Source organism: Emys orbicularis, chromosome 8 (assembly GCF_028017835.1).
Source record: "Emys orbicularis isolate rEmyOrb1 chromosome 8, rEmyOrb1.hap1, whole genome shotgun sequence".
NCBI lineage: Eukaryota > Metazoa > Chordata > Testudines > Emydidae > Emys > Emys orbicularis.
In genome coordinates this window covers 62,003,647-62,030,327 of record NC_088690.1, presented here as the reverse complement: position 1 = coordinate 62,030,327, position 26,681 = coordinate 62,003,647, and the positions used below count along the sequence as shown (strand labels likewise).

The 26,681-nt window shown below is 45.1% G+C and overlaps 1 protein-coding gene across 3 annotated transcripts; it reads left to right on the top strand.

The window, feature by feature from the left end:
• On the top strand, positions 1-26,426 carry CACYBP (calcyclin binding protein). 3 transcript variants are annotated; one of them, XM_065409570.1, is made up of 7 exons: positions 1-63; positions 9,434-9,564; positions 12,457-12,652; positions 15,403-15,499; positions 19,847-19,946; positions 22,416-22,510; positions 26,093-26,426. In XM_065409570.1, exons 3-7 carry the CDS (start codon positions 12,529-12,531, stop codon positions 26,250-26,252), a joined length of 576 nt encoding a protein of 191 aa, XP_065265642.1. In that variant the 5' UTR covers positions 1-63; positions 9,434-9,564; positions 12,457-12,528; the 3' UTR covers positions 26,253-26,426. The 3 variants fall into 3 exon arrangements, with proteins under 3 accessions (XP_065265642.1, XP_065265641.1, XP_065265643.1); XM_065409569.1 differs by lacking the exon at positions 9,434-9,564 and having other exon boundaries at positions 2-63; XM_065409571.1 differs by lacking the exons at positions 1-63; positions 9,434-9,564 and adding an exon at positions 2,310-2,389.
• Positions 26,427-26,681: the final 255 nt, after the last annotated feature.

Genomic DNA, 26,681 nt, shown 5'->3' with positions numbered 1-26,681 from the left:
GGGTGCAGTACGGAAGGGGCGCCGCGGCACAGCATCCCTGACATGGCGTCTGCGCGGGAGGAGGTGAGGGGTGCCTGGGGACGGGGGGCTGGCAGGGAGTGGGTCTTGGGGGAGGGCGTAGTGCCCGGGGGGTGGGTCTTGCAGGGCGGGGGCAAAGGGCACAGAGGGGCTGGCAGAGGGCACAGAGCCCGGGGGGGGGAGTTGCAGGGAATGTGGGGCCACAGACCAGTGGAGGGCTGGTAGGGGCAGGTCTTGCTCCTGCCTTCGGGCCAGCTGGTTGGGCTCTGTTACCCCTTCCTGGAAGCATGTCCCCCTATGCCCCAGCATGCCCTGCCCCTGCTCCAGGTGCGCGGGTAGCTCCTTGCGCCCATCCGGGCGCGCACACGCGAGTTCTGGGAGGGCCACACCCCATAGTTCTCTCCTGCGAGCACAATATGGCAAATGAGTGGCCCCCTCCCTGCCCTGTGAGCTGCTGGGCACTCAGCCCTGCTGGCCCTCCAGCCTCGAATTGGTGGCTCTACAGCCTGCCTGGCTGAGCTACTTCCTGTGTGATTAGGCGTTACCATGTGCTCCCTGAGCTGCCGTTTTAAATGGAAGGGTTTGGGTCTGGCCCTGTCCCCACGGGAGTCAGTGTTCCTCCTAGGGTGACCAGACAGCAAGGGTGAAAAATCAGAACGGGGTCGGGGGGTAATAGGAGCCTATATAAGAAAAAGACCCCAAAATCGGGACAGTCCCTATAAAATCGGGACATCTGGTCACCCTAGTTCCTCCCATCTTCCCCTTACTGCCCCTGCAGCTGCTAGTCCTTCTCTGCTGCAGCTACTCAGGCTGCCTGCTCCATCACGGGGGGGGGGAGGAGAAGAAAGTACCTCTGGCTGCCATTGCTCCCAGTGCCTGCCCTTCTTCCCTGCCTGGCCATGGGAGACCCACAGAGATCAGCTAGGAGCTCTGCCTCCAAGGGGAGTGCTTTGGAAAGGATGGCTCTCCTCTCCCACAGAGGAAATAGAGGAGAAGCTCCCTGAATCTGCTCCAGCCAGGGTACACATTAGCTTGTTCCAGCTGCCTGTGGTCCACATGGTACATAACCAGTTAGGGATAGCTGGGGTACACTGTGATTCCAGCCCCTCCTTCATGGCACCTACACTGGGGTGTGAAGAAGGAAGCATAGGACTGGCTATGCTGACTCTACACCACGGGTTGGCAAACTTTTTGCCCTGAGAGCTACATCCGGGTATGGAAATAGTATAGCAGGCTACAGCTAGGGGTGCAGGCTTGGGGGTGGGGCTGGGAATGAGGGGTTGGGGGTATAGGAGGGGGCTTCAGGCTGGGACTGAGGGGTTCAGAGGGTGGGAGGGGGATCAGGGTTGGGGGGCAGGGATGCAGGCTCTGGACAGCGCTTACCTCAAGCAGCTCCCAGAAGCAGCAACATGTTCTCCCTCTGGCTCCTACATGGTGGGGCAGCCAGGTGGCTCTGTGCTGCCCTGTCCACAGGTACCACCCCTGAAGCTCCTATTGGCTGCAGTTCCCAGCCAATGGGAGCTGCGTGAGTGGCACTTGGGATGGGGGCAGTGTGCGGAGCCCCTTGGCTGCCCCTATGCATAGGAGCTGGAGGAGGGACATGCCACTGCTTTTGGGAGCTGAATGGAGCAGGGCAAGCCTCCGACCCCGCTCCCTGGTGGGAGCTGGAGGGCCGGATTAAAACATCTGGTGGGCCGGATGTGACCCCCGGGCCGTGGTTTGCCCACCCCTGCTCTACACGCATTAAGGTAAGTCCAATACCTTAGAACCTTTCAAAGCTAGAAACTGGAACTGTGTGCTATTAGAAGGGGGAAATTTTCAGCTTTTGCCAGTGGAGGACACAGTGGAATGTAATGGTTGTAACTGCTCTGAAGACAAAAGGCATTGTATTAGTGCTTCGCTAAGTTGTATTAACCCATTGCCTTTTAATCCTCCTCCTGTCCAGCTTCCCATAGATACTTAGCAGCTCAGCACCTCCATGGGAAGGGTCCTGACCCCATCCTCCTCTCCTCTGAGTGCTGCAAAAAGAATGGAGGAACAAAAGGTGTAATTACTTATCTGTAATTCAGTTTCTGTGCAAGTATTGTCCTGCACACGTCTCACTTCTGGCCTCTGCTTCCTGGCATCAAACAAGTGGAATTCCCTACTCTAAAGATGTTTTTTCTAGGCCCATGGGGTAGTTGTAGCAGGTAGGAATGTGGGGTCTTGTGCTACTATGGAGCTTAACCATTGCACTTAAATCTTTCCATTCAGTTCCTGACTTGGGGTCTGTCTACACAGGGAAACTTACGGGCATAACTATACTGGTCCAGTTATACTTACCCTGTTGATGGTCCAAAACTGAATGATGGGATGGGGGTGACTCTAGGAGGTAAGAATACTACTGGGCTCCCCTATTTTGGAAGGAGGATCTGCCAGACAGAGAACAAAGCAGGATTCCTCCCTAGAGGCAGAGTCCAAGCAATAGTTCTTTGTAAATATATGGAGCGAAGAGTAAGCAGGAAAGGCTGTTTTGCATAAGTCTACAACAGAAATGTCCTTGAAGCAACCAGTAGCCCTGCTTTTCTTTGTCTCAGACAGAATGAACCTGGAGATTAAGTTTTAGGCCAGCCAGGCCATGGCTACCTGAAATGCAGTCAGCCATTTAGACATGGTCCTCCTAATGATGAGGTTGTGTAAGGAATTGATATCAAAACAATGTCCAGTGGCTTAGCTATGGTCAGTATCTTTTTGCTGCACAGACACTTCTTGAAGACACTGAATGGTCTTCCCCTTTCCACCCAGTTGAGCAGGCGCGAGCAAGACTGAACAATATGCTAAGATGATGAAGAAAGAAAGCACATAGTTTTGGGTTTGAACTCAAAACACCTTGAGCTGAGGGTTGGTGTGATGCCTTCTGCATGTGCCCAAAATAAAGGGCCAGACCATGGCACCAACATTCTTTAAGGCCCATCATCCTTTTGGATAGGGTGGATTTGATTTAATCAGGATTTAAATCACTAGTCAGGAAGACTTGAGACTCGATTGAATTATGGATTTCTACATAAAAGTGCATTCGTGATGGTTGTTATAAACTTAATACATATTCTTCACAACTCAGAGATAGATATAGGTTTCATTTTTAGAAGGTACACACTATACATTTTTAAAGTGATGTTCCTTTCATCATCTTCAACGCAGCTTCCTCCTGAGAAGGAACACTTCTCATGATGTTGTTTCATCTGGGCAACCAGTCCTTGCATTTCTTTCTTGCACTGTTTGCATTTTTGCACGCATGCCTGTCCTACCCACAAGTAGAGGAACTTCATTAAAATATTCCCAAACTGGGTCTCTTTTACAACCTGCTGCCATTATAGGTTTTCCCTTCCAGTGAGAGAATGGTATGGTAGATCTCAAATCAATGAAGGCTACGCTCCGAAAGACCTCAAGACTTCTGGAATATGCTGCTCAAACAGTTTCACTTTTGTTTCTACTGTCTGTCCCTCCCTGCTCACATTTATCTCCAGACTTCTTCTCCTTGTCCAGATCTATTCAGCCCCCAACAATCTTCTATTCATTGAACGTTTTGAAACTTTGCACTTTTAGAGAGGTAAGGGATTGACTCTGTGTACACAAATTTGCAGAGAGACAATAGGCTTCACGTCTGTTATTTCTCACCTCTATATATTATTATTTATTTTAAAACATTTTTGCTGTTAGCAAGCATGTTATCTCTGGAGACACATCCACAGTTTGAGAACTGCAAAACTAAGCATCTCTGATGGTATCTTCTAGACTTAGCACTGAGTCCCATTGGGTAGATAGAAAGTTTAACCTAAATAATCTATACAGAAGCCCCTGGAACCCCATAAGATCGGGTCCCTAATCCATGAACTATTGGAACTCATTTACAAAACATTTTCTTAAACATTACATGAATATATTGTCTCATACTATAGAATTAATAATCCCTCTTTAGATGGATTTTTTTATTTAAATTGGATTTTTTTTTTATAAGATGCTTTTTGAGGAAAAAACCTAGTTGTGTTTTGTTTGTTTTTTTTTTAAATCATTGATTTTTATCCACCCTGCTTTTGGAACTGCTGGGCCTGTAGTGGCCCAAAGGCTATGGGATCACCAAAATAAAAAGGGCTGAACATAATCTGACTAGAAGGCAAAGAGAAGTAACTGGAGCAGTCATAGCCAGGATGTGCTGAAGAGCCAGAGCTACGTAAGTGTGACTAGGGATCCTTTTTTAGGGCTGTCAAGCAATTAAAAATTAATCATGCGATTAATCACACTGTTAAACAATAGAATACCATTTATTTAAATATTTTGATCTTTTCTACATTTTCAAATATATTGATTTCAGTTACAACACAAAATACAAAGTGCATAGTGCTCACTTTTTGATTACAAATATTTGTGCTATTAAACAATAGTATTTTTCAGTTCACCTAATACAAGTACTGTAGTGCAATCTCTATCATGAAAGTTGAACTTACAAATGTAGAATTATGTACAAAAAATAACTGCATTAAAAACAAACAATGTAAAACTTTAGAGCCTACAAGTCCACTCAGCCAATCGCTCAGACAAACACATTTGTTTACATTTGCAGGAGATAATGCTGCCCACTTCTTGTTTAAAATGTCACCTGAAAGTGAGAACAGACATTCGCATGGCACTGTTGTAGCCAGTGTTGCAAGATATTTACGTGCCAGATGCGCTAAAGTTTCATATGTCCTTCCATCTTCAACTACCATTCCAGAGGACATGCATCCATGTTGATGATGGGTTCTGCTCGATAATGATCCAAAGCAGTGCAGACCGACGTATGTTCACTTTCATCATCTGAGTCCGATGCCACCAGCAGAAGGCTGATTTTCTTTTTTGATGGTTTGGGTGCTGTAATTTCCGCATCGGAGTGTTGCTCTTTTAAGACATCTGGAAGCATGCTCCACATGCTGTCCTGATCAGATTTTGGAAGGCACATCAGATTCTTAAACGTTGGGTTGAGTGCTGTAGCTATCTTTAGAAAGCTCACATTGGTACCTTCTTTGCATTTTGTCAAATCTGCAGTGAAAGTGTTCTTAAAACGAACAACATGTGCTGGGTCATCATCTGAGACTGCTATAACATGAAATATGTGGCAAAATGCAGGTAAAACCGAGCAGAAGACATACTATTCTCCCCCAAGAAGTTCAATCAAATTTTAATTAACACATGTTTTTGTTTTGTTTTTGTTTTTTTAAACTAGCATCAGCATGGAAGCATGTCCTCTGGAATGGTGGCCAAAGCATGAAAGGGCATACGAATGTTTAGCATATCTGACACGTAAATTTTACCTTGCAATGCCGGCTACAAAAGTGCCATGCGAACGCCTGTTCTCACTTTCAGGTGACATTATAAATAAGAAGCTGGCAGCATTATCTCCTGTAAATGTAAACAAATTTGTTTCTTTTAGCGATTGGCTGAACAAGAAGTAGGACTGAGTGGACTTGTAGGCGCTAAAGTTTGACATTGTTTTGTTTTTGAGTGCAGTTATAGAACAACAACAAAAATCTACATTTTTAAGGTGCACTTTCATGATAAAGCGATTGCACTACGGTACTTGTATGAGGTGAATTGACAAATACTATTTTGTTTCATTTTTACAGTGCAAATATTTATAATAAAAATAATATAAAGTGAGCACAGTACACTTTGTATTCTGTGTTGCAATAGAAATCAATATATTTGAAAATGTAGAAAACATCCAAAATATTTAATAAATTTCAATTGGTATTTTATTAACAGTGTGATAAACTGTGATTAATCACAATTAATTTTTTTGAGTTATCCACGATTAATTGACAGCCCTAGTTTTTTGTTTTTGTTTTTTAATTAGTTGAGGTGTCAGGTTTCAAAGCTAAAATCTAAGACAATAGATTTGCTAATTTGATAAATGTTAATCAATATTGGAATGGAATTTAATTAGGATAACCCCTTCTTTAATGAGTCTGGGGAATGCTAGCTTACTAACTTCAATGCCATGTTCTTTTCAGGGTTATTTTTATCTTGAATGCTACTCTTCAGATCAGGATACTTAAGCTATGTCTACACTGCTCACCTTCCAACGGCGTGGCTGTGCTGCCACAGCCACCCCATTGTAAGGTACGCAGCGTAGCCATTCTTTGTCGCCAGGAGAGAGCTCTCCTGACAACAAAATAAAACCACCCCTCCCGCCGACGAAGCGCCGTCCACAGCGGCGCTTTTTGTTGTGACAAAAGTTTTAATGACAAAAGTGCAGTGTAGACATAGCCTTAAACTTCTTGACTAGTTAAGAATAACTATTCCTGAAGAACCACGTGGGTTTGTAATCTACAGTGTTATTGAGTTTGGATATAGAATATTCTAGGCATGTACTGAATACAACATACTGTCTTGCAAGTAGTTGATATAGAACAGCATTGAGGCCAAGCACTTATACTACTGAACAACAGGAATCACTAAGATTTCTTATTACACTTCCCACTAGGCATCGTCAGTTCTTTAGTATCTCTAGTGCATTTATTGCGCTTTAAGTAATTTTCCAAAAGGGATACCCTTGTCTTAAGGCGCTTTTATGAATATGGTTCCTGTTCTTTCCAATGTTTGGTTTGAATTGGACAAGTTTAAAACATCAAAAGGAATTGCTAAAAGTTATTGTTTGAGGTTCTCTTAGGCCAATATGCTTGGACTTACAAAGGAGAAACATACATCTAGCATTGCTTAGTTAAAATCCAAAATATGGTTATTTGAGGTCTCACTAGAAAGTGTAGACTCAACAGGAGAACTTTCAGTTACTTACATTAAAAACAAAGCAAAACTATCTCTGGAGTGAGTCTCACCACTTCTCAGTTTTGTTAACTGGGATAGGGGAGTCTCTTCATGGGGTTAGTCCAAGCGTCAGTAGCGCTTCTGAATTTTGCAGCTTCTTTTGTGAATTCAGCAAAACTGTGGGGTCCCACATGGTGACCTCAGTCTATATATGCTGTTTCAGGGTTCATTGGAGGTCGGGCAGGGCTTATGCACATGCAGTTCTTATTTTTGTTGTCCATTTGCCAGATAGACTCTTGGATTTCAGTTTCTCTGCTGTTGCCATTGATAGCCAGTAGATGGCATCCGTGTTTAACATTTCTTTGATACTTTACTTTTCATAATGGAGGCTTTTTTCATTCATTTCAAGGTCTATATTTCAGTAATTTTCTGTATTATCCAGACTGTTGTTTGGAATTTCCCCTTTAAGCAATGTATTTTAATATTTCAAGGCTATATACAGGTGCTTATCTTTCAGTATTTTTTTTCCTTCTTGTGCCATACAATTCATACCCCTTCTATAGTGTCACTATCACTTAGAGAAACAAAATTCCATATAATTTCTGTCACTCACTGCTGGAGTGCATGGTGTTACGTCTCTCTCCACATCTGGCACCCTCTGCTGACAGCTGCTGTAATGGTCAGTCTCTTTCTGTGACTTGGCCCTCCAGCCAGGTCACGATTTAGTCCACTCCTTCCAGGGAAACAAAGTCCAACAGAAAACAGTCTAATGCCCTCACAAAAGGATCATCTACCCCACTCTGGGTCCCATGGTTTTCACACTCTTCTCTCTGGGCTTTCCACTGTTTCTCTCTTTCTCAGGGGTCTCTCCCTTAGAATCCCCATAAAAAATCCCATATTAAAAAATATACAAATTAAAACCAATTTCTGCCCTCTTTGGGTTTGACCTCTCATTCCTGCTGCTCTGTTCCTCAACTGAGTACCTTCCTGGGCTCTCCCCTAGTAGTCCAAATCCTGTCCTTTTATCAGAACTTACCACTGGAGTCTGCTGCACTCCCAGAGCCTGCTAGTTAGTCCCTCTCCTGGCCTCTTGTCCGACTTCCCCACATAGGAAAGGATTCCAGGGCACATGCTCTCTCGGCTTTCCCCATATAACCTCTCTACTCCCAGAGTTCTTCACTTTATACAAACAACTCCTTTCTGCTCTTAACTTCCTGCCTTTATAATTGCTCCTCCCCAGCTGGGCTTCATCCTCAGTTAAGCCTAGCCCACTCTCCAGGTGCAGGCTGGTATATAAGTTGACTTCTCAGGCCCACGTTAACTCTTTCAAAGCCTGTGAGGGGTGCACACCCCATCACAGTTTCTCTAAATTTAGTGGACACAGTCCATACATTCTTTGATTATATTTAATACCTTTCATTTCACATCTTTCAGGGCTTACGCTAGGAAAAGAAACATCATACAGAGAGTGAGTGCCTTTGAGTCATAAAGCAGACAAATATACAACTTTTAATTTGGGGTGAAGGCTAGTTGGTTTGGATTTCTTGGCATAACAGGCAGTTTGTCACAATTGATCTTTGGTTTGTACTGGGGTCGACTAACAAGTTATTTATAGTCAGCTTACCTCCTATATAGTTTCTATACTCATCAATGGTTCTTGATTAACAGATAGGAGGAGATGATAGAGCACTTTGAACAGGACATGAGAGTTATTCTTGTCTCTCTCCTTAGCTCGACCAAAAGAGGTAGGAGTCACTGCTTTGAGTAGCTGGAAGACTCCTTTCCAGGGGAATGTGTATTTCAGCTTAATTGATGGTCCTCGGGCAAATGTCCCATATATTGGATGGGTATATTGATTTCTATTGTCTTTAGCTCTAAGTGGAAGCTAAAATTTTGGAATATGCTTTGGGGTGATTAGTTGCAATCTTAGTTGTCATGGAGAAAAACTACTTGTCTGCATTTTAAGATCTGATCCTTCAGAATCTACCAGTAATAGAACAGTTGCTGTGTGTCCAACTGGAAAAAGCTGTCAGTTTTCCCCCTTCTATTGGCACAAAGTTCCAGTTTCTACCTTGGAAAGGTTGTATGGTATTGGACTACTATGTTGCTGGTCCAAGACTGAATACTGTCTGTCTTGTATCTTAAAGTAGTGTAACTTTTGCAGGGGAATTTAACATCTGAGAAGTGGTTAGAACTGAGGAAAGATTTCTCCAGTAGGTTGATTTTTAAGGCTGCTGTTTGAAAGTGCTCAGGTGGTTAAATGAAAGTGTCCTAAGAAACATTTAGTGGGCAGAGTGCAGGTGAGATGGCCAGAAATGCAGGATAAATAGTTACCATATGTTTCTGAAATTTATCATGGGGATATCACTATCATCTCTCTGTGTGTATTCATTTTTTTCTTTAATAAATTAAGTAGTTAAATAAGGTAAAAATCTTAAATGAAACAAACTGTGCCACAAGAATCTCTCTGGATAGAAATTCCATGGTTAGTAGGACTATACTACTGACCACCGACCAGGATGGTGACAGTGACTGTGAAATGCTAAGGAAGGTTGAAGATGCTACACAAGCAGAAAGCTCAATAACAGTGGGTGATTTCAGCTATCCTCATTTGACTGGGTAAATATCATTTCAGGGAGTGATGCAGAGATAACATTTCTAGGCACCATAAATGACTGCCTAGAGGAGCAGCTACTCCTGGAACCCACAGGGAGAGAGACAATTCTAGATTTAGTCCTAAGTGAAGCACAGGATCTGATCCAAGAGGTAATTATAGTTAAAGCAGTTGGTAATAGTGACCATAATGTAATTACATTTAACATCCTTGTTTGGGGGGGGCGGGTAATACCAAAACTACCACCATAGTAACGTTTAACTTCTAAAAGGGAAACTACACAAAAATGAGAACTCTTGTTAGATGGAAATTAAAAGGTGCTGTCACAAGAGATAAATGCCTGCAAGCAGCAAGAGGACTATTTTTAAAAACACCATAAAAGACGCTCATCCTAAATGTATACCCCAAATCAGAGAAAACAATAAAAGGACCAAAAGAATTGCCACCAAAAAGGCATCCTTTAAAATTTGGAAGTCAAAACCTACTGAGGATAATAGGAAGGAGCACAAACTCTGGCAGGTTAAATATAATAAGGGAGGCCAAGAAAGAGTTTGAAAAGCAACTTGTTAAAGACACAAAAACTAACAGTAAGAATTTTTTTATGCATGTCGGAGGAAGGAAGCCTGCCAAATAGGCAGTGGGGGCACGAAATGACAAAGGTGCTAAAGTAATTATTTGCATGGGTCTTCACTGCAGAGGATGTGGGGGAGATACCCACATCAAAGCTATTCTTTTTGGGTGACAAATGTGGAGTAGTGTCCCACATTGATGTGCCAATGGAAAAGGTTTTAGAACAAATTGATAAATTCAGCAGTAACAAGTCACCAGGACCAGGTGGTATTCTCCCGAGAGTTCTGAAGGAGATCAAATATGAAATTGCAGAACTAACAACAGTCATCTGTAACCTACCATTCACACAAGCCTCTGTACCACATGACTGGAAGGTAGCTAATGTAACTCCAATTTTTAAAAAAGGCTCCAGAGGTGATCCTGGCAATTACAGGCCAGTCAGCCTAACTTCAGTACTGGGCAAATTGGTAGACACTAGTACAGAATTATCAGTCATAGATGCACTGGGCAAATTGGTAGACACTAAAGAACAGAATTATCAGTCACATAGATGAATGTGATTTGTTGGGCAAGAGTCAACATGGCTTTTGTAAAAGGAAGTCATGACTTCATCAGTCTATTAGAATTCTTTGAGGGTGTCAAGAAAGCGTGTGTGGACAAGGGTGATTAATCAATATACTGGGATTTTCAGAAAGCCTTTGACAAGGTCCCTCACCAAAGACTTTTAAGTAAAGTAAGTAGCCATGGAATAAGAGGTCCCCTCATTGATCAGTAACTGGTTAAAAGACAGGAAACAAAGCATACTAATAAACGGTCACTTTTCATAATGAAGAGAGATTAACAGCATGGTCCCCTAAAGATCTGTTCTGGAACCTGTGCTGTTCAACATATTCGTTAATGATATGGAAAATGGAGTGAACAGTGAAATGGCAAAGTTTGCAAATGATACAAAATTATTCAAGATAGTAAAGTCCAAAGCTGATTGCAAAGAATTATAGGCAGGGCCGGCTCCAGGCATCAGCCTGGCAAGCAGGTGCTTGGGGCGGCCGCTCCGGAGAGGGGTGGCAGGTCCAGCTATTCGGCGGCAATTCGGCAGACGGTCCCTCACTCCCGCTCGGAGCGAAGGACCTTCCGCCGAATTGCTGCCACAGATTGCGATCGCGGCTTTTTTTTGGGGGGGGCTGCTCGGGGCGGCCAAAACCCTGGAGCCGGCCCTGATTACAGGGGAATCTCACAAAACTGAGTGACTAGGCAACAAAATGGCAGATGAACTGTACATACAAAATTATGGGGTCTAAATTGGCTGTTACTACTCAAGAAAGAGATCTTGGAGTCATTGTGGATATTTCTCTGAAAACTTCAGCTCAATGCCCAGCAGCAGTTAAAAATGCTAACAGGATGTCAGGAACTATTAACTGATAGAAAATATCATTATGCCACTATATAAACCACTATATAAACCCATGGTGCACTCATATCTTGAATACTGTGTCCAGTTCAGAACGGGAAAAGGTTCAGAGAAGGACAACAAAAATGATCAAGGATATGGAACATCTTCCATACAATGACAGACTAAGAGGATTAGGGCTCTTCAGCTTAAAAAAGAGATGATTAAGCGGGGATATGATAGAGATCTATAAAATCATGAATGATGTGGAAAAGTGAATAGAGGAGTATTATTTACTCTTTCACCCAATACAAAAACCAGGGATCACCCAATGAAATTAATAGGCAGCCTGTTTAATACAAACAAGAGGAAATACTTCTTCATGTAACAAACAACCTGTGGAACTGGTTGCCATGGATTTTGTGATGGCCAAAAGTATAACTGGGTTCAAAAAATAATTAGATACGTTCATGGAGGATAGGTCCATCTATTACAAGATGGTCAGGGATGTAATCCCATGCTTGGGGGGGACCCTAAATGAGAAGACATGGGTGGGTCTCTCCAAATTGCCCTATCCTGTACGCTCTGGTATTGGCCACTGTCAGAGACCGGATATTAGGCTTGATGAACCATTGGTCTGATCCAGTGTGGGAGCTCATATGTTCTTCTTATTTATTATTTGTATCATAGCACCTAGGAGTCCAAGTCCTGGACCAGGATCCCGTTATGCTAGTACAAACACAGAAGAAAAAGTCTCTGCCTCAATGAGTAAAAACAACTTAAAACATCTGGAGTTTTTAGAGAGAAAATGCAAGCTAAACGTTGGGAGAAATTTGCAGACTGTTGAATAGGGAAGTGGCAATATTCTTGTTGCTTTGCAATATTTAATATTAGACTAGGCAAAGCACTATAGGTAGCAGTCCTACATTGGCCCCAGGGTGTGGGGTTGGGATGGACAAGACCTGTTCAGTCATATAGTCCATCTCCAGTTTCTGTGACTGAGATGAGTGAATGGGCTCAGCAGTAAACCTCATATAAAGAGGCATGTGTTTAATGTACATATATGATCTTCTATTCTTAAACCCAGCTAGAGAAAGATTTGGAAGAGGTGAAAGAGCTCCTGAAAAAAGCCACAAGAAAAAGAACTCATGATGTCTTGATGGCAGAAAAGTACAAGCTAGAGATGGAAATCAAGAACCAGCCACCACCCAAGCTAAAAGAAGACACTACAGAGGAAGAGAAACCACCAGCTGGGGGATACACAGTGAAAATCAACAGTTATGGTAGGATTGCTTTTCCACCCCCCACTTCCTGCAGAGCTGTGTGTGACCAGAGTCTCAGGGGAGCCACACTGAGGTTACTTAATTAGGGCAAACTGCAGAATGGGGCAGACAATCCCCAAAGCTGGTGGTCATTCCAATACTTAGATCCACCAAGCTAGCCACAAAACCGCTTCTATAATACCTTACTGGTTACCCAGAAGCCAAAACAGTTCCCTTAAAGCAACCCAGCCTTGGGCTTTCACCCAGACTGCCAAGTCAAATATGAAAGTTCTACCAATCCCAAAGGATTGGACACATTACCTCTCAGGTTAATGAATATTTCAGATCTTACCCAAATACATGCTTACAGCCAATTCTTATTAACTAAACTAAAATTTATTAAAAAAGAAAAGAGAGAGTATTGGTTAAAAGATCATTATACATACAGACATGAGTACAGTTCTGAGATCAGTGTCATAGTAGAGATGGTGAGCTTTCAGTGTTGCAAAGAGTTCTTGGATAAGGCTTGAAGCAGTGATGGCATAAACTGCTAACTGGTTAAGTCTCTGGTTGCTCCCAAATCATTGGAAGGTCCTCAGTCCCTTGGTTAGAATGATCCCATTAGTATAAGTCCATAGTCCAGAGATCAGAGCAGGAAAGAGGCAAAATGGAGATGTTTCCAGGGCCTTTGATAGTTTCTGCCATGTGGAGGAAAACCCATTGTTTCAAACAAAGCCCTCTGCACAGTTTGTGGAAAAATACAGGTAACAAGATGGAATTTAGGGTCATGATTTAGTCACATGCCCTTGCATGCTTTGCTGAGTTATAGCAGAGGCCATTACCCATACTCTAGTTAGAACGTTCACATGAAAGTCCATCAGGTGTGGATAGGGTTGCAAGGCATCTGGTTTTCAACCAGAACGCCTGGTCAAAATGGGACCTGGCAACTCCGGTCAGCACAGCTGACAGGGCCACTAAAAGTCCAATTGGCTGCAGCGGCCAGCGCCGTGCAGCTCCCGGAAACTGCCGGCATGTCCCTCCAACTCCTTGGCACAGGCACTGCCCTGAGCGCTGGCTCCGCAGCTCCCATTGGAGCTCCCAGAGCCCCCTGCCCCAGCCCTGAGCCGCTTCTAGCACCCAAACTCCCTCCCAGAGCCTGCACCCCAACCCGCTGCTCCAGCCCAGAGCCCCCTCTCATACTCTGAACCCCTCATTTCTGGCCCACACTCCCAGCCCAGAGCCTGTATCCCCTCCCAAAACCCAACCCCTGCCCTAGCCTGGTGAAAATGAGCAGGGGGGGGGGAGAGAAGGGGGGTGGAGTGAGCAAGAGGGGGGCAGGACAAGAATTTTTTGTTTTCTGCAATAAGAAAGTTGGCAACCCTAGGTGTGGATAGGCATCTTCCATGGTCCATTGTGAGTTAAGTGTTCCTTGATGGGCCATTCAACTTGAATAGTCCCTTCACAATGTGCTGGCTAAATACCTTATGGGTAGTACCCAGAAGCAAACACATTTGAAATACAGGTATAGAGCCAATATTCATAACTTTAGATATAAAAATGATGCATGCATACAAATAGGATAATCATATTAAGCAAATCATAACTTTTCCATAGACCCCTTACATGACATACTTTGTACAAGATTTGTTGCAATTATATAACAGTGGTAGCAACAATGATTCACATGGTCATATTTTAATCATATAACATCACACTAAGATCAGTGATGTAAATGGGACAGAGCATTAGTGCCAACTGGTGGTTAACTCAGTTTGTCACTCGTACTCGTGTGTGTGTGTTTGTTTGTTTGTTTGTTTGTTTGTTTGTTTGTTTGTTTGTTTGTTTGTTTGTTTGTTTGTTTGTTTGTTTGTTTGTTTGTTTGTTTGTTTGTTTGTTTGTTTGTTTGTTTGTTTGTTTGTTTGTTTTGTTTTGTTTTGAAATTACAGGGATGATAATTGCCCAACATGGGCATTGTGTTTTAAAGGTGAGAGGGGTTAAGGGATCCCAAGAGCTCTGGCTCCAAAGCAAAAATAAGCCTCCATCCCTGCTTTATCTGAGGAGGAGCCCCTTTCCTGGCACCAGCAGGAAATCCGGCAGGCTAGGTAGCCCAGCAGCTGCCACTGTGGGGCATTGAGAGCCTCTTCAGGTTTAATTGCAGTGGGTGGGGAGGGTGGCAGGTTTAAGCAGTCCCAAATCTTCCAGCATTAATGGGGAGGGGATTACTGGTCCCTGTCCTGCACACCCCTAACCCCTCCCAATACTTGGCAGATATGAGGGAAAGAGCAGGTGCTCTTCAGTTTCAATCCAAGCAAAAGGTGCGGGGAGTGTCCAACATGCTGATCTGTGGAGATAGTGCCCACAGTCCAGTACCCTGCTCCAATTGAATAGACTACTGGGTGAAAGTGGGCATCAGAGGAGGCCAGGAGAGATGCAGCCAAACCTGCCACTCAGCTCTGATCCTGCCCACCCCTTTCCGCTGTCAGGCAGAGGTGCCTTGCTTCTCCCTGCTGTGGTAGAGTTGCTCTTTGATGCACTATGGGGACCAGGGGAGCAGAGCCCCAAAGGGCATGCCTGGCCTCCCCTCTTCCATTCCACCCTTCTTTGAGCAGCTAATGGCTTCCCTCTGCCCTCTGAAGGCAGTTTCAGTATTGTATGGCCTATAATGGAAGGCATGCTCTCTTTTGGGGTAGCTATGGTTGTTTCAGAGGAACACCACTCATGAGCAGGCAGAGGAAGGCTGGAAGAAACCTATCTGATTTTCTCCCTTTCAGGTTGGGATCAGTCGGATAAGTTTGTGAAGATTTACATCACTTTAAATGGAGTGCAGCAGCTTCCAGCTGAGAATGTGCAGGTCCACTTTACAGAGAGGTGAGTCCAGACTGTTGCTATGCTGTACCAGGAAGAGCATATTGGAAGAGCTGTACCTGAGATTCAGAGGCCTGTTGTATTGAGTCCCCTTCTGGGTTAAAATCTTAAATTGTCCATCAATCACAGAATCATAGGATATCAGGGTTGGACTAGATGACCTCCTGAGGTCCCTTCCAACCCCCTGCTCAAAGCAGGACCTAATCCCAACTAAATCATCCCAGCCAGGGCTTTGTCAAGCCTGACCTTAAAAACCTCTAAGGAAGGAGATTCCACCACCTCCCTAGGTAACCCATTCCACTGCTTCATCACCCTCCTAGTGAAAAAGTTTTTCCTAATAGCCAACCTAAACCTCCCCCACTGCAACTTGAGACCATTACTCCTTGTTCTGTCATCTGCTACCACTGAGAACGGTCTAGATCCATCCTCTCTGGAACCCCCTTTTAGGTAGTTGAAAGCAGCTATCAAATCCCCCCTCATTCTTCTCTTCTGCAGACTAAACAATCCCAGTTCCCTCAGCCTCTCCTCATAACTCATGTGCTCCAGCCCCCTAATCATTTTTGTTGCCCTCCGCTGGACTCTTTCCAATTTTTCCACATCCTTCTTGTAGTGCGGGGCAGAAAACTGGACACAGTACTCCAGGTGAGGCCTCACCAATGTCGAATAGAGGGGAACGATCACATCCCTCGATCTGCTGGCAATGCCCCTACTTATACAGCCCAAAATGCCGTTAGCCTTCTTGGCAACAAGGGCACACTTTTGACTCATATCCAGCTTCTCGTCCACTGTAACCCCTAGGTCCTTTTCTGCAGAACTGCTGCCTAGCCACTCGGTCCCTAGTCTGTAGCAGTGCATGGGATTCTTCCGTCCTAAGTGCAGGACTCTGCACTTGTCCTTGTTGAACCTCATCAGGTTTCTTTTGGCCCAATCCTCTAATTTGTCTAGGTCCCTCTGTATCCTATCCCTACCCTCCAGCGTATCTACCACTCCTCCAGTTTAGTGTCATCTGCAAACTTGCTGAGAGTGCAGTCCACGCCATCCTCCAGATCATTAATGAAGATATTGAACAAAACCGGCCCCAGGACTGACCCTTGGGGCACTCCGCTTGAAACCGGCTGCCAACTAGACATGGAGCTGTTGATCACTACCCGTTGAGCCCAACAATCTAGCCAGCTTTTTATCCACCTTATAGTCCATTCATCCAGCCCATACTTCTTTAACTTGCTGGCAAGAATACTGTGGGAGACCGTATCAAAAGCTTTGCTAAAGTCAAGGAATAACACATCCACTGCTTTCCCCTCATCCACAGATCCAGTTATCTCGTCATCATAGAAGGCAATTAGGTTAGTCAGGCATGACTTGCCCTTGGTGAATCCATGCTGACTGTTCCTGATCACTTTCCTCTCCTCTAAGTGCTTCAGAATTGATTCCTTGAGGACCTGCTCCATGATTTTTCCAGGGACTGAGGTGAGGCTGACTGGCCTGTAGTTCCCCGGATCCTCCTCCTTCCCTTTTTTAAAGATGGGCACTACATTAGCCTTTTTCTAGTCATCCGGGACCTCCCCCGATCGCCATGAGTTTTCAAAGATAATGGCCAATGGCTCTGCAATCACATCCGCCAACTCCTTTAGCACCCTCGGATGCAGCGCATACGGCCCCAGGGACTTGTGCTCGTCCAGTTTTTCTAAATAGTCCCGAACCACTTCTTTCTCCACAGAGGGCTGGTCATCTTCTCCCCATACTGTGCTGCCCAGTGCAGTAGTCTGGGAGCTGACCTTGTTCGTGAAGACAGAGGCAAAAAAAGCATTGAGTACATTAGCTTTTTCCACATCCTCTGTCACTAGGTTGCCTCCCTCATTCAGTAAGGGGCCCACACTTTCCTTGACTTTCTTCTTGTTGCTAACATACCTGAAGAAACCCTTCTTATTACTCTTAACATCTCTTGCTAGCTGCAACTCCAAGTGTGATTTGGCCTTCCTGATTTCGCTCCTGCATGCCTGAACAATATTTTTATACTCCTCCCTGGTCATTTGTCCAATCTTCCACTTCTTGTAAGCTTCCTTTTTGCTTTTAAGATCAGCAAGGATTTCACTGTTTAGCCAAGCTGGTCGCCTGCGATACTTACTATTCTTTCTACACATCAGGATGGTTTTTTCCTGCAACCTCAATAAGGATTCTTTAAAATACAGCCAGCTCTCCTGGACTCCTTTCCCCCTCATGTTATTCTCCCAGGGGATCCTGCCCATCAGTTCCCTGAGGGAGTCAAAGTCTGCTTTTCTGAAGTCCAGGGTCCGCATTCTGCTGCTCTCCTTTCTTCCTTGTGTCAGGATCCTGAACTCGACTATTTCATGGTCACTGCCTCCCAGGTTCCCATCCACTTTTGCTTCCCCTACTAATTCTTCCCGGTTTGTGAGCAGTAGGTCTAGAAGAGCTCTGACCCTAGTTGGTTCCTCCAGCACTTGCACCAGGAAATTGTCCCCTACACTTTCCAAAAACTTCCTGGCTTGTCTGTGCACCGCTGTATTGCTCTCCCAGCAGATATCAGGGTGATTAAAGTCTCCCATGAGAACCAGAACCTGCGATCTAGTAACTTCTGCTAGTTGCCGGAAGAAAGCCTAGTCCACCTCATCCCCCTGGTCTGGTGGTCTATAGCAGACTCCCACCACGACATCACCCTTGTTGCTCACACCTCTAAACTTAATCCAGAGACTCTCAGGTTTTTCTGCAGTTTCATACCGGAGCTCTGAGCAGTCATACTCCTCTCTTACATACAATGCAACTCCTCCACCTTTTCTGCCCTGCCTGTCCTTCCTGAACAGTTTATATCCATCCATGACAGTACTCCAGTCATGTGAGTTATCCCACCAAGTCTCTGTTATTCCAATGACATCATAGTTCCTTGACTGTGCCAGGACTTTCAGTTCTCCCTGCTTGTTTCCCAGGCTTCTTGCATTTGTGTATAGGCACTTAAGATAACTCGCTGATTGTCCCGCTTTCTCAGTTTGAGACAGGAGTCCTCCCCTCTTGCACTCTCCTGCTCGTGCTTCCTCCCGGTATCCCATTTCCCCACTTACCTCAGGGCTTTGGTCTCCTTCCCCCGGTGAACCTAGTTTAAAGCCCTCCTCACTAGGTTAGCCAGCCTGCTTGCGAAGATGTTCTTCCCTCTCTTCGTTAGGTGGAACCCGTCTCTGCCTAGCACTCCTCCTTCTTGGAACACCATCCCATGGTCAAAGAATCCAAAGCCTTCCCTCCGACACCACCTGCGTAGCCATTCGTTGACTTCCACAATTTGACGGTCTCTGCCCAGGTCTTTTCCCTGCACAGGGAGGATGGACAAGAACACCACTTGCGCCTCAAACTCCTTTATCCTTCTTCACAGAGCCACGTAGTCTGCAGTGATCCGCTCAAGGTCATTCTTGGCAGTATCATTGGTGCCCGTGTGGAGAAGCAGGAAGGGGTAGCGATCCGAGGGCTTGATGAGTCTCGGCAGTCTCTCCGTCACATCGTGAATCCTAGCTCCTGGCAAGCAGAAGACCTCTTGGTTTTCTCGGTCGGGGCGGCAGATAGATGACTCAGTCCCCCTGAGGAGGGAGTCCCCGACCACTACCACCCTCCTCCTTCTCTTGGGAGCGGTGGTCGTGGAACCCCCATCCCTAGGACAGTGCATCTCATGCCTTCCAATCGGTGGAGTCTTCTTCTGCTCCCTTCTCTCAGATGTATCATCTACTCCACTCTCCACAGGTACTAATGCGGAGAGAACATGAAAACGGTTGCTCACCTGTATCTCCATTGCTGGTACATGGACGCTCCTCTTTCTTCTTCTGGAGGTCACATGCTGCCAATTTTCTTCACCATCCCTCAGTCCCCTCTGCGCAACCAGAGGATCAATTCAGAATTCAGAGGATCAATACTTTGGCACATGCATATGTAGCTTTATTCAGAGGATCTCAAAGCATTTTACTAATGCTAATTAAGCCATAAAACACTGTTGTAAGGGATGAGTCATTAGCCCCATTTTATGAGTGACAAAACTGAAACACTGAGAAGTTAAGTGATTTGTCCAAGGTCCCACAGCAAGTCTGTGGTAGAGCCATAAAAAGAAATCTGAGCAGGACTTCTGACTTGTAGTTCCTTGTAACCTTTAGACAATAGCCCTTTCAAGGAATCTTCCAATATTGCAACAAGTAGGGAATTAGAAACTCCTGGACAAACAACAAAAGTTCGTGGGTCCAGTTTCCCAAGGAGTGGGACTGTATCCCTCTCTTGTTAAGGGTCAGTTTGCATATCGTATATGATAGGGAAGTAAAGTGTGTGCATTCATTACACACCTCCTTTCTTTCTCCATTCTAGGTCATTTGATCTGCTAGTAAAGAATCTGAATGGGAAGAATTACTCCATGACATTCAATAACCTTCTGAAACCCATCTCTGTGGAAGGCAGCTCAAGGAAGGTCGGTGTATCTTATCTTTGTAGGTACTTATATAGACCCCCTCACCATCTGAGTCATCTTAGCCCGATTCAGTAGAATCCTCCAATTTAGCCTTATAGGATTGCTCTAACCTCAAACCTTCTCTCTTGCTCTCTTCAGCCTCTAAAGGGAAATTGTAATGATGACTTTCACGTATTCTGTGGCTGCAAAATCAACTCCTTGCTGCAGAATTGTGTGCCAGAATCCATGCTTTTATTTTAAAACATCAAGGGACAGATTTTCATAGGTATAGAGGTTCCTAAAGATGCAGACAGATGCTTAGTGGGATTTTCAAAAGGGCCTAAACACCTTTGACGGTCTGGGCCCTAACTTCCACTGAAATCAATAGAAGTTAAGCACCCAACCTGCTTAGGTGCTTTCAAACATGAAGAGAGGGCTTGTTTACACAAAGGGCTTGTCTAGTTCGTGGCAAGCCAGAGTGTGAATTTACCCCGTGCTCGTTTGCTATGCACTACCTGTCCATATGGACCCTGCTGAGGTGCACTAAGAGTTTGTTAGTGTGCTTTGATATCTCCTGAACAAACTCTTAATGTGACGCAGCAGGGTCCAAATGGACACCTAGTGCGCTGCAAGTTAGTGCGGAGTGGATTCACACCCCAGCTTTCCTTGCCACAAACAAAATATTTAGGTAGACAAGCCCAGAAAGTAAATAGATGCCTGAATCTGTACACAGCCTGAAACAAGAGCTGAGCTATCTCATTTATCTCAGTGGGATGTTGGCTTTGAAGTTGAATGATAGAAAATGTCATTAAGATAATCAACGCTGGAATAGTTAACTTCCAGCTAATGTGCCTATCTGCAAACCCAAATTACCTCCCATTCCTATGTGCCAAAAGCCACATATGCCCCATACTCAACTGCCAACATTTACAGCTTCCCTCAATGACATATATAGGGTGACCAGATAGCAAGTGTGAAAAATCGGGACAGGAGCTGGGAGGTAATAAGCACCCATATAAGACAACCCCCCAAATATCGGGACTGTCCCTTTAAAATCAGGACACCTGGTCAGCCTAAACCTATAGGTTCTCAATCTATTTACCATTGTGGGCCGTATCCAATACTACCTCTATGGCCCTAAGGATGTCACATGGTCGCAGATCTGTGCTGGTTGGGCCCCAAGTGGCCCGCAGGTTGAGAACACTCCTAGACATATATAACTTAAAAATGTGGGTTGTGGTCCACAATTCTGTAGGGCGGTGTAAAATAAATTGAATTTAACATCAGCTTAAATAATGAGGGGATACTCTAGAGATATTCATTTTTCATATTGTATTGAATTAAAAAACAGTGAGGTTTTTATTGATCTGAAGCAGAATGCAGGGGTCTGATTACAGAATTTAGGTCAAAGTTACAGCTGAGTACACAGGATCTTGCTTGTAATTCACTGGGGTGCTGCACTGAGGCTTGGTGATGTCTTCAGACTAGCTTTTTATCCCTAGAGATATGGGTTCAAATAGAGTTACCCTGATTTAAATGTTATCGTTACTGGACTCTTAGGCCATTCATCCTCATCACAAAATACTGGAATAGCAGAGGGAGTTGCAGATCAGATTAGAAGTGGGTTGTGGGTCTGAAGTGGAAAAGCAGAGGCTGTTGAGAGTCTAGACTGAGGTGCATTGTGTGCCTCTGTAGGTTTTTTTTTTGAGTCCTTAAGCCAAAATCCACATACTCTTGAAAATATAAGCTGAGTCCTTGTGTTTGAGTAAAAAGTGCAGAGGTGGACTGGCTGGAGTCATAAGCTGGGATGCTGTGCTATTAGCACAGACCACAGCAGATAACGTCTTCTAATTCCAGGTGGTGCTAAGTAGTGCTAGAGGTTAGGTGGGTGGTGTGCCTGAGTTTCAGGGATCAAAAAGTTTGTATCTGATCATTGATTCTGAGACAGTCCTTAGAAAAGCTCATACTAATCCTTTTCCCCAGTTTTCCACTGGGGTGTAATATTTATGAACCACCACAGAAAGAAACTAGGCATAGGATCTTTAACATTGATTGGTCTCTAGTCCCTCTGACCAGGTAAAAAGGCCGTTGACCAGACAGACCACAATGTTTTCAGGATCTCCAGTATTGTGGGCCAGTCTGCTCCTGCAGTGGGGGGGTGTTTTGGAATTCATAGAGTATTTTCCATCTCCCTTTAAAAGGAACACAGTCATGTCTAAGAGCAGTTAGTATTAGAGTGTTCAAAACAAAGTAACCCTTAGTGCCCCAGAACCAAATACTTGATATTGATTTAAAAATATGTCCCATATAAGAAAAAACTAGCCCAGACAGCAACTCTCTGAGAAAGTTATGAGCATCCAGCAATAGAATAATACCAGAAGCTGTTCTGCTACTTTAATTATTGTGGATGCAATGAGTATCTCGTACAATAAGTATCCTTGATTCACATCTTACCGTCAGATTTTTTTTTTCCTTTGCCTCCCTTTACAGATCAAGACGGATATGATCCTTGTATTATGTAGGAAGAAACGGGAGGAAAAATGGGATTGCCTGACTCAGGTGGAAAAAGAGAGCAAGGAGAAAGAGTGAGTGTCCCTCCCTTCACTCCACCCCTAACAAAATTGCATTAGTCACCAAAGAAAGCAGATGTGTACTGTGACTTTAACATCTCTAATCTACAAAATGAGAATTGTTGGTCCAAGGGCCTAGTTTAAGCTGTTTTACGGCCTGAGAATTATTTCATAGCTGTTTCCCTGATCTTAGTAATCAACTGATCTGGGGATTCCTTTGGCACTAAAGATTAGTGCACTGGGAAGGAATTTGCACTGAGTTGCTAAAATCCTTCTACTTTCTACTGCTTGAATGCTTCAGGTGGGATACACCTGGTACATCCTTAAATGGTTTTAATAGATATTGGCGAATGGTGCAGCACAGGAAGTTTAGAGAACTGTGGGGAAGACCAACAATGAGACGCTTAAAGTTAACTGTTCATCAAGCCACATGTTCCTATCTTGGAGGCTGTATTCCTGAGTAGGAGCTGCTCTAATTGGGACTAAATGCTCTTAGAGGCTTTTTCCCTGCAGGTGGTAATGGAGTGTTTTCCACATCTCTGTTGATGGCCTGAGGCTCTTTATGTCCCTCCTTTGTAGCTTGGCCCTGCAATCTTTTAAGGAGGAATAAAACAGGAGCCTGTCAGCATTGCCAGCAAATCCTCTGAGGGCTCACGGGTAGAGATTGGGCTAGCTGAAAAGTTTGAATTCTGATCAAAACTACCTTCTTTCTGCATCCATATCTCCTAATTCGTTAGCAGTTTGTTGCTTCCTTCTGGTGCATGCAGTACAAGGGACTGGGTACTGGTCATTGAACCTATGTCTCCTGCTATGCAGTATTTTACCACTAAGCCAGCCCTACAAAGGTCTGCACTGACTCCCTATTCAAGGTGTTAGTCACAATCTATAAATCCCTTAAAGTTGCAGGACCCAGCCACTTTGTAGATCAGCTGGGACAATCTTGCTGTCACACTCTAGGGCAGCGGTTCTCAACAGGGGGTCCACGAACCCTTTCGGGGGACCATGGGGCCCTGTGGCTAAAACCCAGAGCCAGAGCCCCAGCACCTCTAGAGGGGCTGAAGCAGGGAGCTTCAGGGTTAGCACCCCAAGCCCCGGCGCTCCCCATGGGGCAGAAGCCCTGAGCCCATAGGCAGAGTTGGAGGGACATGGAGATGTCCCCCCCCCCAGCCCCGTTGCTACAGTGCAAGAACAGGGCAGTCCCGGGGCAGCTCCATGCACTCCCCTCCCTCCACCTCCACTCGCCACCCACTGGTCAGGTTGGAGGCAGGAAGCCAAAGCCAGGCAGTGCAGGACAGCTGCTGCTCTCTGGCTGGTGCCATGGAGCAGGCAGCTGCGGCATTCCCTTGTCTCCTGCTGGTGCAGGGGAGCCCTCCCAGCACACAGCCCCTAGCTACCCCCCTCCCTGCACCCTGAGCTACTCCCTCCCAGCAAACAGCCCCTAGCTATCCCTCTGCCCGCACACAGCCCCAGCTACCCCTCTCCCTACACCCTGAGCTATCCCCCTGCCCACACACAGCCCCTAGCTACCCTTCTCCTTGCACCCTGAGCTACCTCTCTGCCCACACACAGCCCCTAGCTACCCCTCTCCCTGCACCCTGAGCTGTTTTCAAACTTTTTGAGCTGAGCCCCCTACTTTTGAGTTATAATTTTTGGTTGCGCCCACTCTCCCGCCAACCCAGACAGGCGGGTGACCTGCTGAGGTGAGTCAGGGGATGAAGGTGGCAATCACTCCCCAGAGCTCCCCGTGCAGAGGTGGCTCCAGCCCCACTGGCCCCTGCCCACCCAAAATAGAAGTCAAACTACAGTAATTCCTCGCTTAACGTTGTAGTTATGTTCCTGAAAAATGCGATTTTAAGTGAAACGATGTTAAGCAAATCCAGTTTCCCCATAAGAATAATGTAAATGGCGGGGGGGGGGGGGGGGGGGCGGGGAGTGTTAGGTTCCAGGGAAAAATTTTCACCAGACAAAAAACTAATATATATATAAATAAATAAAAAAAATTCATACACACAGTAAAAGTTTTAAACAAACAATTTAATACTGTACATAGCAATGATGATTGTGAAGCTTGGTTGAGGTGGAGGAGTAAGAGGGTGGGATATTTCCCAGGGAATGCCTTACTGCTAAATGATGAACTAGCATTCGGCTGAGCCCTCAAGGGTTACCACATTGTTGTTAATGTAGCCTCACACTCTACAAGGCAGCAGGAATGGAGGGAGGGGAGACAGCATGGCAGAGAGAGAGAGAGAGAGACACCCTGTGTGTGGGAGAGAGAGAGATGTGCATTGCCCCTTTAAGTACGCTGACACCACTCTCAGGACAGTAGCTGCGGCCAGTATCTGTGTCCTTACCCCTGCTCTATATGGAGAAGGGGTAAGCGGGGGAGGGACACCCTGACATTAGCCCCCCTCTTCTTCCCCCCCCCCGCCCCCCCCCCGCACAGCAAGCAGGAGGTTCCGGGGGCAGCTCCAAGGCAGAGGGCAGGAGCAGCACATGGCAGTGGGGGGAGGGACAGCTGAACTGCCGGCAATTGATAGCCTGCTGAGCAGGGAACTTAGGGGAGCGGGTAGCTGATAGGGGGGCTGCCGGTCCGCCCTGGTTCCAAGCCCCCACCAGCTAGCTGCAACAGGCTGCTCTTTCTGCAAGCAGTGGACAAAGCAGGCGAGTGCCAAACGTTATAAGAGAGCATTGCACAACTTTAAACGAGCATGTTCCCTAATTGATCAGCAACATAACAATGAAACAACGTTGACTAGGATGACTTTAAGTGAGGAGTTACTGTACACCTATGCCGGAGCTTCCCCCCTCGTCCCGAGCCTCCCCCTCCCTCGCTGAGCCCTGGAGTTTTTATAGCATGTTGTAGGGGGCCTCAGAAAGAAAAAAGGTTGAGAACTCCTGCTCTAGGGGTCCACTTTTGGAGACTGGCTCTCAGCATAGAGTCCTGTAACTGGGGAACCTGCTTCCCCTGCTGGTCTAACATAGCTTGGTTCAGCCCTTTGCTTTTTAGTTAGCCCTTCAGCTGATTAGTACTGTAGCCAAGGAGTTTCAAAGGCAAGATGAGGGGAGAAGCTATGGGGCAGGTTTCCCTATGCTAGCCAGTAAGGGCAATGTATGTGCTTATGGTTTATATTTGTGATGATATGCAGGTGGTAACACTGGGTACCAAATAAATCAAAATAGGTGCCATTTTATCCTTTGGCTTCTTTAGCAGTGGAAAAACTGTGAAACATGTCTTAAGGGGCCAGTCCATCGGTGGTTTAACAGATGTGATCTAGTATAGGCGGGTGATACTTTAGGATTGTCACCTTGGTAGGAGGCTGATTAAGAAGTAAGCTCTTGCACTGATTTCATGGTAACAGCAGAGACTGATTTTTGTTACTTCCTGGATCCAGTGCTATATTTAGTTACCATCTCCATGAACTTAATAACACCCTTTCACAAAACCCAAGGCAAAATTCTACATAATACCAATTTTTTGCATAAGAATCGTTAAAGCATTTAAAGTTTGGCAGAGAATTGTTACAAATGACTGAGGCTCCTAGGCATTATGATAATACAGTGATAAGCTTGTTTCATGCATATCCACCTGTCTTACAGGAAAGCCTCCTATGACACCTCAGACCCTGGTGAGGGGCTGATGAACCTTCTGAAAAAGATGTATGCAGAGGGAGATGATGAAATGAAAAGAACCATTAACAAGGCCTGGGTTGAAAGCCGAGAGAAACAAGGCAAAGGGGATATGCCGTTAGATATTTGAAACTACTCCAAAGGCTGCCTTGACATGGACCTTCCATATGGGACTTTTGCTGTGCTGCAGAGATCAGTTCTACAAGTGCATTGTTTACACAACCTTCTTCCAAGCAAAGACACTTACCTGTTTTCCGTTTCAGGTTGGAGAAAATATTTAAATAAAATAAACTTATAAACATTTCTTTCCGTCAAGTGGTTTCCTCCTCTTCCCTGATGAGTAGGAAGTATTTGTCTCTTCCCTCCCTTCCCCCTAAAAGCTTTTTATTGTTCTGCTCATCTGAAACATCTGTGAAACTGATAATTATGCAAACATTGTAAAAAGAAGAAAAATCCTAAGCTATTATGTGTTAGTCAACATGTCACTTAGCTGCCTTGGGCTATTTGGTTCCTAGCCTTAATGTATTAACCCAGCTCAAGCGACTTTCTATATGCAGGA